This window comes from Dermacentor andersoni, chromosome 6 (assembly GCF_023375885.2).
Source record: "Dermacentor andersoni chromosome 6, qqDerAnde1_hic_scaffold, whole genome shotgun sequence".
Classification (NCBI taxonomy): Eukaryota; Metazoa; Arthropoda; class Arachnida; order Ixodida; family Ixodidae; genus Dermacentor; species Dermacentor andersoni.
The window spans coordinates 41,522,938-41,537,234 of record NC_092819.1 but is presented as its reverse complement, the minus strand read 5'-3'; the positions used below and the strand labels follow the sequence as shown (position 1 = coordinate 41,537,234).

At 44.8% G+C, this 14,297-nt stretch overlaps 1 protein-coding gene across 1 annotated transcript in view; it reads left to right on the top strand.

Annotated features, from left to right (window-relative positions):
• LOC126521954 (uncharacterized) overlaps positions 1–13,937 on the top strand; it is a 48,402-nt gene extending 34,465 nt beyond the window's left edge. The window contains exons 4-7 of the mRNA XM_050170704.3: positions 653–910; positions 2,380–2,612; positions 3,298–3,516; positions 7,680–13,937. Coding sequence (XP_050026661.2) covers positions 653–910; positions 2,380–2,612; positions 3,298–3,516; positions 7,680–7,904 — 935 coding nt within the window. The 3' untranslated portion in view covers positions 7,905–13,937. The remainder of the gene's footprint in view (positions 1–652; positions 911–2,379; positions 2,613–3,297; positions 3,517–7,679) is intronic.
• The last annotated feature ends 360 nt before the right edge of the window (positions 13,938–14,297 follow it).

Here is a 14,297-nt window from a genome sequence, read left to right as displayed (position 1 = left end):
GAGCTGCAAAGGGTACTTTGGATAAGCATCGATGGGGCCAACGAAGCCGCTTTCAACTTTCCTGATAGTAGCCTAATTCTCAGACTGATGTGGGGATTAGCTTTGGTTGTGCATTTCTTTGAGACAAGCCACATGTGTCACTTTTCGTGCCATTGCTTTAACCTAAGATAGCATGCTAGACGAGCCGGCAGACCTTTTAAAGAACAAGTAGCTTTTTTTCGGCTTCTTCAACTGCTTTCGCGGTGGTCCATGAAGGATGGGCTTTCGCCGAGGCAATTACATCGGCGATGAAAGTCCGTCTAGCTCCGACCAACCTCGCACGTCAGCACTCGCGTCGCTGGAGACAACACGAACATGGCGAGTCGCCTTATATGTAGGGCCACTTACGCTACTGCTACAGACGTGCTGGCTGACGACTCTGTTCTCTGCGGACTCGCGCATTGAAATATACAGACACTGCCTAAATGTCCTCACTGTAACAAATATACGCCTTAAATTGCATAATTTATTCAATAAAGGGAATACATCTATTGAAGCCTACGACTATTCGTTTACATTGACAATCGTCGTCGCGGACTTCGGCGCAAATTTTTATTCGAGAGGTTTCATTAAAGAGTGCTTTTACCTCTTCCATGTGCCGCCATCGACGAAGGTGGGCGCACCGCTTCGGGAGCCGACACATCGTCAGGTGGCCCTGCGGAGGACGAGGCACTCGAGCAGGCCCCGCCGGGCGCCGATGACATGGACCAGCAGCAGTCGGCGGGCGACATGATGGGCTCACCGGCAGGTCCGCCGACTGGCAAGTTCGACTACTACGACTACGCAGACGACGCGGGCGTCTCGTCAGCAGCAGCCGCCGCCGCCGCCGCCGAAAGCGTGGAAAGGGCCCCCGCACCGCAGGACAACGGCGGTACGCTAGACAATCTATCTGACGAGATGCTCAGTGAAAAATTTTTGTACACTTAGTAACACTGTTACCCAAGGGGTAAGACCGGATCAATTGATGGGCACAGTTGAAGACATTGTTTTCTGGTGGCGTTTTGTGGCGAGTAAAACATTGTGATAGCTGCGACAGACGACATGGAAAGCGCATGAAGTGAACTTTAATATGTACCGCTGTCAATTTATTCTCTCAGATATCTTGCCGCGCCAGGTTATCGGAATCAACACCAGATTTGTGCACGTTACAGAAAGAAAAAGTTATCGAATACACTTATAATTATTTATTTCAGAAATATAATTGATTACAGTTACGAATTACTACCCCACGAGAGTAACAGAACAATGAGTAAAATGTAATTCATCACTTTAGGGTTACTCTTTCCCCTACTTATATTAACATTGCACATTGAGTGCAGTAAACAAAACGAGCTGACCTTTTTAAATATTTTGTTCGGTGATGTTCCCTCGTGTTCTTTTTTCTTCCTTTTATTTTTCTCGAAGACATCTGCAGTGACTCTGTAAACTAGGTCGATGTTCGCGCTGGAGAGAAGGGCCGTGTTGTAACGTACCAAAAGCGTGCGCACAAGATTGTGGTCACTCGATGCCACGATGCTATGAGCACAGCGCATCATTGTTGCTGGGGGTAGGGGCAGGCGCTCCCAACAGGGCCAGTGAAAAACCGGGAAATCGTCCATAGTTAATTACCTGGAATTATCGTCCGAAGTGGTCATCGCTATCGAGCTACATGTAGAAGTGCCGTGTATAATTGTCGGCCAACATTGAGGTCGACCTCCCCCGCCCTTCTCTCGTTGGCCATTGCTTAGAGATAGATAGAATAAACTTTATTGTCCAACGGATAAGGTGATCTATACCCACCACCCGACACGCCTCAGATGCAGGCTTAAACAACTCATTGTAATGGATATCAGCGTTTCATGTTCCTTGAAAAAGAACGTTTCATGTTCACGTGTCACGTTCAAGTTCCTTGAAAAGATGGCGTGAACGCATACGTACACTGATAGAAATAAAAAAGAAAGGAACACAAACTTTGTGCGACTTGAAGGGTCTCGGTTCCTCTCTCTTTCTTTCAATTCACATTTATTCATGCAACATTTGAGAAACTTTTGGAAAGATTGCGAGTGAAACACAGAGGCGCATCAAAAGAGGCCTTGTCCGGCATGGAGGGACTTATTATGATAACGAGTAGCGAGGATGACGATGAGGATGAAAAGCGCAGGAAAGGAGGATAATTGTCTACTCCATGCCACGCCATGGTCAGGATCACCCGTCGCGTGACTGAGTGCAGGCTGGAGGGATGAAACACAGCATGGTGACGGAAACAAAAGCGGAAGCACAAAAACGTAATCTTTGTTCCCGACCAAAAGAAAAGACATAATAAAAACAAAAACCTGACATAGTTGGGGTGTCGGTTCGCAGGCGAGCTGGATTACTCGCTGTACGACTACGGCGACGTTGGCGCCGGTGGCATGAGCTCTGGCGTGTTCCGCCGCAAGCGGAACCTTCGAAACAGCCTGGAGGAATTGCTGCGCAACCGGCGGATTCATCGCCGAGCGCTGCGGCTCAAGCGAGACGCCAACATGGACGACTTGCTCCTCTTCCTCACACAGATGGCCAAACAGGAGCCGTATCCCCTGTTCGCTGAACAAGAGGTACAGTGGCCGGTGCTAATTCAGTGCAGCATAAGCACGTCTGAGATATGTAACGCGCGCGCGCTTGAGTGCGATCGCAGTTGCATCATATCGTCCATCATATGCATAAGACCAGATTCGTTAATGTTCCCATCGTGTCAACGGAGTCTGCAAAGAGGCTGAACAACGCTTAAAGACAAACAAAAAGAAGGCCATCAATCAAGCATGTGTTCACTGCACTACAATCAAACATCATAAAGAATTGTGCGTGCATCCTTCAATACGGATACGGATAGTCTCCTTCTTCGGCCATGGGTGCATGCCTTATTTTCCCCCTAATGCGGCCCTTTATACTTGCCTAAAGAGTTCAGTTTAAAACTTCTACGGATAAATTCTCAAGGCTTGCTTGTTTTTTTAAAGAAAGTGCTTGCCAATGGCCAGCCGCCTCTGATTATTGTATGCCGCTATCAGAATTGGTGAACGCCGGTCCTTATGAACTGCTCCAGCCTAAATCTCACTTTATAAATGTAGACTTTGGGACAAAATTCGCAGAACTCTTGAGATTTCCATATCATTAGTCGGGTGCCTTCGCTAATGATATGTTCACTTCAACATTTGACCAGCGCCTGTTTTTAAGGAGCGCTCTTACTTTACCGCTTGCTTTGTAGCTGTTTCACTCACTTCTACGCGCACGAAAATCCGGCAGGTGCCCCCAGTGTCTCGCATCACGCTCAATCCACCCGAGCCGGAGAGTCCCCTGGAGCAGTACCTGAACGAGCTCGGGACAATGAACAACGAAGAACGCGCGCGGGCTTTGGTGGCACTGGCTGCTCTGGCGGATCAGGAACAACTTGCACCGGCCCCCATGACAGGACGACCCGTCTTCGAGGAACAGCAGGCGGAACCATTGCCGGACTGGTTCCAGGTAAGCGTGCGTAGTGATTACATCGTGCTAGAGAGTTGCTGTTCGGGGTGTTGGTTGGGGGGACGGTGGGGGGGGGGGGGACGAGAGAGGAGGATTCGTAGTGGGGTGTTATATGGGGGGGGGGAGTTTAGAGAGAAGGATTCGTGGCGTAGATGCCGTAACTGTTTAGCTAACGGAAGTCACCTGAATTATTTGGCGGTAGAATAAGTGCTATCAGAACTGAGCGTTCATATGCTGTCCTCTATACCATGGACTGGCCGAGCTGAACGGGGCTCATATTGGGTGATCTGAGATCTGACAAGAGGCAATGTGTGGCGCATAACGTGGCGGACGGTAGATAAGTTTAGCGCGTGCTAATAAAGGTTGAAGTCGAGCCTGTCACGGTTTGAGAAAGATAAAAAGAGTTTGGACAGGAGAGAGCCTAGGTAAATAGATAACTCAAGGGGAGGTATCAGGTAGGAAACATGTTAAACAGGTGAAGATAGGATATAAGAGTTCACGCACGCTAGATACGCAGACAAGAAAGAAAGAAAGAAAGAAAGAAAGGATTCTGGTCGAGAGATCTAACCCACTGCCGCGAATTTTCCAGCGCTGAACTGGCAAGAAGGCTATATCGCGGTAGCGTGGTAGCATAATATTAGCATGCCGAGTTTGCTGTCTTAGGAAATTGTACTGCTTGGTGCAATATCCGGCTGGATAACAATTCTTACCTTGCAAGAAACCTATATATTGGGTATTTCTGAGATTATCGATAAGAGAGAGGAACAAAGAAATTGTCAAGTTTGCTTTCACCTAACTAGCTTCCTGGTAGGAGATATAAGGGCCGAAAAGAGGGAGAGAGAAACGAGCGGAAAGGCAGGAAGATTAATCAGACGAGCGCCCGGTTTGCTCACCTACACTGGCGGTAAGTGAAAGGGGGGATAAAAAGGTAAAAAGACGGCCGAGAAAGAAAACGAAGTCTTGGGGGTTGAAAACTGATTTTCCTTCTTTTTTCAGCAAAGAGAAAGAAAAAAAAATACATTAAAATTTCAAGATACAGTAATAATTTCCATCCTCTACTGCACAGCATAAGATTCTAGAAGCGACCACGTCGACGACATGAGAAACGACAGCATAGTTTTCAAGTGTGTTCATTATGTGCTTTCGGTTTCGTTTTGAAAACGCAGCGCAGCTTTCAAACGCAGTGGAATATAGGACATCCTCTGAGTTATATGGCGACATTGGGAACGATAGCTGATGACTGCCGTTTAGCACCCTCCCCATTCGAAGACAACTTTTTTTTTCAACAGCTTTACTTGATCCACAAGCATTTTAGTTTTTCACGCAGATTTCCCATGACACCTCCCCCCTCCCCCTCCCCCTAATTTCACTAAATGTAATCTCAGTGGCACTTGCAGTTGTGCCAGGGAAACGGGCCAAATTGGGTGCGCTCGTAAAACACTCGCAACGCTCGGGAGCATTTGCAAACTAGATTAATTGCACAAAGGCCGCAATTATCAACCCATTGTGAAATTTGTCTACGCATCACCCATTACCTGGCCCTTACTTTCAACAAATGTAAACAAGGTGCCTTGTTTAGTTCACCGAAGACAACGAGAGAGTCCCATACAGTGCATGGAAATTTAAAAAAAAGAGTGTTCACTGATTAGCAATGCGATAGATCGGACTACTCGGCCTTCCATGATCAAGCTTTTTTCCACGCTAATAAGATTGGTAAATAATCTTTTGTAACGCTCTTAGTTAGGTTAGAGACGATAACAATTCGTCCCGTAATGAAATTAAGAGGGAATCTATTTGTACTAACTATAAACCTGGTGTAACGTAGAGTTCCCTCGGGACGCTGGGAAACAGCGTAAAATTACCATATAATGTTTTCGAACCGTTGTAAGAAGGAATGCCTTACAAAGGCCTAGTAATTCATACACATGCGAATAAATTTGCACACACGTTTGCCATAGCGTCTCCCTATATTCGCTAAATTTGGTCTCAGTGGTATCTGTAGTTATGCGGCGCAAGCGAGCTCAATTTGCCGCCGCGCGCGAAGCACTCTCGTAAATAATGACTGGAACTTTAGGCAAACCGCCTATTTCTTCCTTGCGTCCTCATCATGCCTGTTTAACATATAAACAAGAACTATGGGTATAGAAACATTTTAATGGCAGCTTCAGCCTGATTGAAATGCATATTTCGATGTTGGAGCGTATATTGGATTTTAAGGATCTAAAGATGCCTTTTTTCGTGTTTTGTCCTAGCCACATCTTGCTTATAATGTCGTAAGCCACTGGGAAACTTGGCCGGAGACAGCCATTTATTACCACAAGCAATTAGCCAGTGAAAAAGCTGTTATTAACAGCTTTGCAGCACAATACAGAAGTGCTGTGAGAAGGGCTCAAATTGTTCCCCGAGGCAATACGTTTGAAGGTGACTTAGCATACCTGTACGCCCGCTTATCGTTTTTAGCCGACTTCATCTGAAATTTTGAATGCTCATGCGCAACTCTTACCCTAAGTTTGGGGCTCACTTTGTACGTTGAGGAAAGGTTCGTTGCCGCCCCACATTGACCTGTTACCGATAAAGTTAGTTCGAAACTTCAATATGTAAAGGACAAAAGCTGCGGGTTTTCATTAAAGAACTGTCAAAAGTCCTGACCGGCGAACACTGCTATTCCCGAGGGCATTGGATTGTTGAAAGTTCTAATTCCCCATTCTATCCCCTTCCCCGTTTTAAAAATAAAGTTTCTCTCTCTCTCTCTCTCTCTCTCAGAAGAACGTCTCTAACTTCCGCGGATGATGAACGTACAACATAATAAAAATAATACTCAGTGAAAAGAGGCACAGCATCAAACGCGAATTTTTTTAGGTGTTGCTAGTTGCTTTTGAGGTGATGCTAGATGCGCTGCTTTCACAACTTTTCCTGGGGGTTCTAGGCAAATTAAATTTCAAATAAATCTGCTAAATAACATAATCTCCTCATTTCATTATATCCGGAATATAAGCTAAATTTAACAATACAGGGGTTTAGTGCACCGTTGTCTGTATAATATTATAATCCAATCTCAGATGCACGGTAGAAGTTCTTTTTAACTGAGCTTGCACATGCCTAGGGACAGTTATTAGCGCATACTTATGCCCTAACTTATGTCTTTAGTGCTTGTTCTAGGAGCCTAAAAAAATAATGTTTAGTACCTAAACATTCGGTCTCTACTTGTAACTCTCCGGAAGCACTTGCATACGTACTTTATTGCAGAGACCAGAATAACTCACACACTTTGAACTTTGCCTGCACATGACCCATGAAGTGTCCCATAGTTTCGACAAATATAACAAGGTGAAAAAAAAATGACGTACAGGGCGAAGAACAAGGACTGCGAGAGACGACACACACACTGCGCCATTGTCATTTTTTATCCTGAATCACCAACTAGCCCAAGCAACAACCCTGGTTCAGAACAAGGTGCTTTGTTTATTTCACCGAAGAGCCTGCAAAAAGCAACTACAAATCTCGAATTACGCATGAAAATGTAGGAAGAATACGAGAGTTTAGCAAAAATTTGCAACGCTTCAAATTAAGCCGGAAACGTGAAAATTTCGCCACACATTGCACTTAACTTTCACCCTATATTTCGCATGTTTGTAGTTGATGTCTTGTACATTGCTTTGGGAGTCTTGGAAACATTGCCTCTGACGCAAGTATATATGACGCTTGGAACGCTTGAATACGTAACTTCCTACAAAGGCCGTAAATAACCTACACAGAATAAACGTTTATGATTCGTAACTCACGACACACACAGCAGGCCGCATACTAACAGCGAAATTCTGAAGGGCACATGCTCAGTGTGCCCCCCGGCCCCCCTATATGTTACGTCACTGCTTCCCGTGTACATCTCTGTGCGCAGTGCATGAACTCAGAGCACTACCACACAAAGGGCTTAATATCGGCTGCATTGTGCGCATTCGTATAGTTCGCCTCGAGCAATCCTCTAGTTTTGGAATGTAGGCGACCGCCTAGTCGTGGCCAAAAACCGTTGCCTACCATAACAATAAAGAAAACAAAACAATAAAAAAAAAAAAAGGTTTCTGATCGGAAACTTACGTTTGGACCTAGCTTCTTCCCGGTCATTTACCTCCGCGTCTCCTTGTTCTTGTGCGATCGACGCGCAGGTGACTCGGCGTTCGCGAGGCTCCTTCTACCCCCAGGACTACCGGTACCTGGTGATGCCTCCGACGCCCCAAAAGCGCAACGTAGGTGCCGACCACTGGGGCCGCGTTCTCAGGCAGCGCCGCCGACAGCAGCGATCGCAGGACCAGGCTGACGTCAACAGGCTATACGCACTGGCCGGACTGATGGCTCAACCGGACCAGGAAGACCTTTGGCGCGAGATGTAGAGTAACCGGGTGGCCCAAGGCTAACCCTGCCGAGAAACAGGCCGGAGCTGAATTGTAGTGCTATGGTTTCCAACGTTACCAGTGCAAGTTGCCGATAGCGAGCGAACGCTCACTATCGCTTGCGCGGGTAGGCCGTGTGTCCTGCGTACAGAACGCCAGAGAATGCTTTCGCACGCATTCGAAGGTAAAAAAAATGCTCATCAGCCCCTTCTGATGTTCCAATTTGGCCGCACATTTACACAAGAAGGGACGTGAAGTTCTAGCCGTGCGCGTTTCCATCAAAGATTATTTCTTGTTGACAGATTAGACGTAAGTAATGGAGTGTAAAAAGTTAGGTGAAGTCGCCTAAAAATGCTCATTGTGACGTACCATAGCAATTGGAAGCTTAGTTCATACTGTAAATTTCTAGGACGACGCCTCTATATTTTTCTTCATTGCGAATCCTGACATTGCGGGCAAAGGTTAAGTATAATCAACTTTGTCAATTGTAGTTAGTTCAAAACTGGAAAAAAAAAAAGAGGACAAGTGTATATATCTTTCGAGCAGATTGGATTCACGGCGGAAATTTGAAGCTTGAAATTTTGGAGAGCGAATCCTTGTGATACACGCCGCAAAATGCTGAATAATTTCCTAAAGAATACGGATCTTGCCGCTGCAGCTGTCAAGCAATCTTGGTGCGTGTGCAAAACATGCATGTACGTTGGAATCTTAAACACAGCTATAAAAAGAAGCAGCACACTTGTCGGTGTCAGCAATGAAGGCGTGTACGTCAGGCAACGATTTCGTTTGCGTCATCATGCAGCGGTGAGTGATGTTGTCAAAGCAGAATAAGAAAATAAGACAGTTGTGTTCCGATAAGACATCGCACATTTATGATATATACAAAAGGACACGCACTAGGAATTTCCGTTACCTATTGTATCCACTTGTAACCAGGATATCTTTGCACATCCTGCTTTTAACCGGCAGTTGTGGAGAGCCAAGATGTGTGTCATTTCGTGGTGTATACATTGTTGTTTAACATTTGGAATTCGTACATCAAACACACCATGTTGATCCAGTGGCATGCTTAGTACTGTTAGTTGCATTCGATGACTCTCCAGTAATGATGTGATGCAAACTGCCCTCATGGGTCAATTTTTGCGGATATCATCGTGTTTTGTCTCATCCAAGCACTATTACGAGTGATACTACATGTACATGCACAGGTAACGATGGGAACCACGGTAGTTAGAAGGCGAGACGCATTTTAAATGGACAATGCTTAGGCAAGGAATGTGTTGCAACAGAACTGCTCGTTGGCCTAGTTGGTGCTTGCTAAAAGGCATGTTTTTGCCGCAATTGAACACACACAAAAGGAAGACACATAAAGACAACACGGGCGGCACTTCCAACTGATTTAATTTGGGCTGTGACCCATGAATATATATACACATACACGCATGCGCTGGATGTTCACAGATCTACGTCACCCAGCGGTCAAACAATCTAGTTTCCGATTTATTACTGTCTGTCCTATAGAAGTGCTATATAGGACAGACTGGACGCTGCATAAATGAACGAGCCAGGGAACACAAAGTAAATCAAATAAAAGATGGCGTGGCACATTTGCCTACGCACTGCAAGGCCTGCATGTGCAAACCACTGTTTTCTGAGATTAGGATTCTTGGCAGAAGTAGATTTCAAACAGCACGTGAGCTCATGGAAGCTTACTATATAAAAAAGAAAGGTACAAATTGCATTAGCGATACATCTACCGTGCTCAATAAATCGAAAACTAGATTGTTTGACCGCTGGGTGCCGTAGATATGTGAACATCCAGCGCATGCGTGTATGTGTATATATATTCATGGGTCACAGCCCAAATTAAATCAGTTGGAAGTGCCGCCCGTGTTGTCATTATGTATCTTCCTTTTGTGTGTGTTCACTTGCGGCAAAAACATGTCTTTTAGGCAAGGAGCTGTCTTGCAAATCAGTTTTCTGGTTTTGAGCAGTCAGTCTTGCTTAAGTTATTCGGTTGTAAAGCTCCGGCGACATGACGTTGATAGGACTGGAAGAGTCCCCTTTGCAGAATGTTACCAAATAACTTTAATACTAAGAAAGATAATCAGCACATTAGATCAAAATTAAAAAGAGAGCGAAAAAAACGTTGCTCTAGCCTGGGCATTGTTCATTTCTTGTTGGCCTCTCCAAATGTCAAATTAGTATTGATTCATACTGGTCACATAAGCTAACATTTCCCCGTGAGACAAGTCAGTTGTAACTAGGTCTATGCCATAGCGTTTTCTGTTCTGTTTCAAGCCTACCTTTCTTATTTTTGCTTTATTTACATATGTGTGGCCTCTGCAAACGAAGTCAGCTAACAGCCAGAGAGGGAGAGAAATAAAAGAGAGGAGAAGCAGAGAGGTTAACAGGTCCGGTTTGTTAGCCTGCTCTGGGGGAAGGGAGTATAAGGATGAAAAAAGAGCAAGAATATAAATGAGAGCAGGGGACATCTCAGTGCTTTACGGCCGCTGAAAGTTAGCTTAGAAAAGCACTTTGCTTTGTTTTAATTAATATCTCTGAAGTATGACTTTGTAGGTTTTTAGAACAAGCAGGATCAGCAAGTGATAAATACTGGGTGTTTCAGCGAACACTTCCAAAATATTTTAAAGGTTGTCTGCGGCAGATAGCACAATTCTAGTTCAAGAGCTGGCCTACTCGAAGCGGCGGAAAAATTGAAATGCATAATCGATTAATAAGCAGGAATTCACTAATTAAGTTTTTAACCAGTTAGCGTATGGCCCTTATTGTAATTTACAAATTCTAGCCGGGGAGTTCGCAAGCCGGACCTACTTGGAACGAATTCTCAGGATGACACCAGTTTCGAGACAATAATTTCCGAACTTTGCGGAGAAATGCACTGACGTACCAGTTATTTCCTTAACGAAACGTCGTTTTGATGTAATATCGTTTTGACAAATAGTGTTTTGAATGCATAAAACGTCGTTTTAGGCATTCAAGCACAAATGTGACTAGAACACCACTTGAAACTGGTGGCATACTAAGAATTCGTTCGAAGTGGATTCGCCTTGCGAACTCAATGACTAGAATTTGTAAATTGCAATGAAGGCCATAAGCAATTAGTTAAAAAGGTAATTTGTGAATCATTGTTAATTAGTCGATTATGTATATCAATTTTTTTTGTAAGTAGCGTCCGCCGCTCCGAGTAGACCACTTCATGATCTAGAATTGTGCTATGCTGCCACAGGCAATGTTCACGAATTTTTTTCAAGTGTTCACTGAAACACCCTGTATATATTTTATGAAGTTTGTGTATACGATTTCAAACATGGAGGGTAACGATGGTTCTCGTCAGTCGTTTTATGTCTCACTTCGACAGTTTCAAACGGCACAAATATATCGATCATCATGCTTTGTATTTCCCGCTTAACATTTGTGTTTTACAAGCTTTTCTCTGCCGTATCTTTAAGCGCGGTGTCTGTGTGTTAAGCAGTAAAATCGCCGGAATGTGAAATTGCAGTACGGGTGAGAGCTTTACGGACACAAGAAATCAGAGTGCGAGTTTTCAGAAAGATATTTCCATTCGTTTGAATCCATATCGTGAACGTGTGCACGTAGATATATAGAACAAGTAAAGTGATAAGTCTATTTTCCCAAGTTTACCGCTGTTGTTTACACCGTGAACAGTGTTACTACTCGTCTACGTAGCTCAGTCTTTTTCACACTACACGAACCAATATAAAAATCGAGACGGTGAAGATCTGTTGGAGAAGAAGGTGGATGAAGACAGATGGTGGACCAGGATTCAATCAGAGGGGCCAGATATGAGACGTCAACCTTGTAACAAACTTCTACATTCTACGTTTTTTGACGCCGTTTTGTTCTTGTCAGAATAGCGGAATTGCAGATTTGGCCAGCGAAATGTTCCGTGTGATGTGCTCGAATTTCTGAACTTCCATATTTACACCAGTTTAGATAAAGACTATTTGCCTTCAGAGCTAAACTTAAATTTTCCTTGATGCTTGCAGGTTTTACGCACGTTTCCGGCGCTGTGTAAAAAAACTAACCAAATTAGAAAGTGATTTGCGTAGCTCCCCGTAGCAATGCCATACCTTGTGTAGTTGGTCATACGGCGTCTGTTCGGCTGCATCATAAAACACGCATCTAAGTCCGTTGAAAAGCATTGCCTCATTTGAGCTTGCGCTGACCCAACCTTTGTAAATGTTAGCTGCGAAACCAGAGATGCTGTGAATACCACTAGCTACGCAAAAGGGGCAAAGCCCATCCTAGGAGAATCATAAGCTGGCAAATACAAACTGCAGGACGCCATGAAACAACACTGAAACCGAATGTTGACGTTGTGTTATGCGTCTTCGCTGAATGACGAACGCAATTCGCGGCTCTACGTGCGTTTTACGAACGATTACGTCGCCCAAGCTTCAATAACTGCGCTGAGCGACAATCGCACGAAGCCTTCCCCAAGGTTTTGTGTCTATGGCGAATTGCTGTTGCGCTTGTGCTTTTAACTCTGGGATGCTTTTCGTTGGCTTATTAAAGACTCTTGTTGGTCCGAGTAACCCATCTCAGCTCTGGGATCAGTTTTGCCGATGGTGATATCGTATTTGTAAACTCGCCTCGCCGTTCATATGTGTTTTTGAAGGCGCTTCAGAAATTGATGAACAAGGCTTTTCCTCAGTGTTGACACTGCTTTTTGTAACTTTGGCGTTTCGCAACCCCGGTCGTGTGTGTCATAGAGTTGATGTGTTCGCGCCGCCCCGCTCGCACAAAGCACAACTTGTCAAGAGAAGGCATGTGAAGAAAAAAAATGCCGGAATGAATGTTACTCCACGTCTTTCCTGAAATCGTCCTGAAACTTTCGGCTTTGCTTCTTCAGCCGCTAACTTCGTCTGCACGTGATAATTGTAGCATCCCGAATAATTAGCGCCCAGCCCATAGAACCAAGAGGCCCAACTCCTTGATATTGGCAACATTTTCAGTATTTTGTTTTGGGTGAACTTCTCAGAGAAAGGTGACCCCATTTAGACATTTCTACAGAATATCATGGCTTCGCTGCGGCATTGATGTTGCAGTCACTGGAGCAATGAAACGCAGGAGCTGATGGAAAAGAGATGATAAGGAGTGAGGGCCTCATTCGGGATTATACGCTGAAATTCCGCACATGATTATTCAAGGGTGGATAACGCTATAACGCAATTCGTAGCAACAGTTCCTTTTGTTGAAGCATAAGAACAGAGTAAAACACGGGGAGAAGTTCGTAGTGACACTTTCGCCCCGTGCCTTTCGATGTGACGGACTGTTTCGCCTGCCTGCAGTCGTTGGTCAAGGAACCGACCAACATACTGGCCGGCGTGGCACCTCAGCTGCTGTAACCGGCGCACGACTTCGCGCCAGCACCACAACCTGGAAGCCATTCGTTGCGGGAAGTCCTGTGCCGTTTGCCCGCTCTTGTGGTACCGTCACAAGTACGCAGAAGTTAAAAGTTGAACAAAAGTGATGGCGCGATAACTGGTCACGAGCCCTCAACTGCTGGCGCACTGATGTCTTGTTTTATAGTATATTGTGAAAATGGCTGTTACCTGTGACGAGGAGAAAATGGGAGGTAGCCAGGAAGTCGGTAGCAACTTGCTTCTGATATTGCAGCACGTGATCGCGCAATCGCACGCCGGTGATTCGTAGGTTGTGCCCGAGCTACGCGTTGAAGACAGATCGTTGACACGCTGTTGTTCATCGCCGTGAATGTGAACCGTGGTCCCAGAAATTTGTCGAAGGAAGGAGTGCATTTGCAAACAAAAAAGTGAGACAAGGTGTGCCGGGACTTCGGCACGACATGTTACCGAAGGGTTTGTTGTTGGCGATGACTGTTAAACCGTTTTATGAACGCAGAGTTTAAATGAAGGCGCGAATGTGCGTTGCGTACGTGACACTTAACGTGTAAATGTATCATATGAAAACATGGCGTGGCTCGCATTTGATCAAATGTGAATAAAGGATGTTTTTGGAAAATGCAAACAGGTGTGCCTGCGTACTCGATGTAGCTTGTGCTCCTTTTACTACCGCGACGGCTTTGATAACGGATCTCCAATGACGCCCGTACAAATGAACCTCGTTCACAGCGCACGCTGTAAGTATTTAGACAGATTATGTGTTCGGGATTTCTGAGAACATGTTGTGTCAACGTATTCCCTGAAGATATAAACCAACTACTGTCATCATTATAAGAACTACGCGACGAAATACTGCAGTGTAATTTATGCCGCAAATTTGTTATTCTTTGGGAACGTTGTGCTTTATAGGAACGTGGACATGGAGTAAGAAATCTCATAAGGAAAATGTGAAAATACAGTGTATGATAATTGATTTATTTTAAGC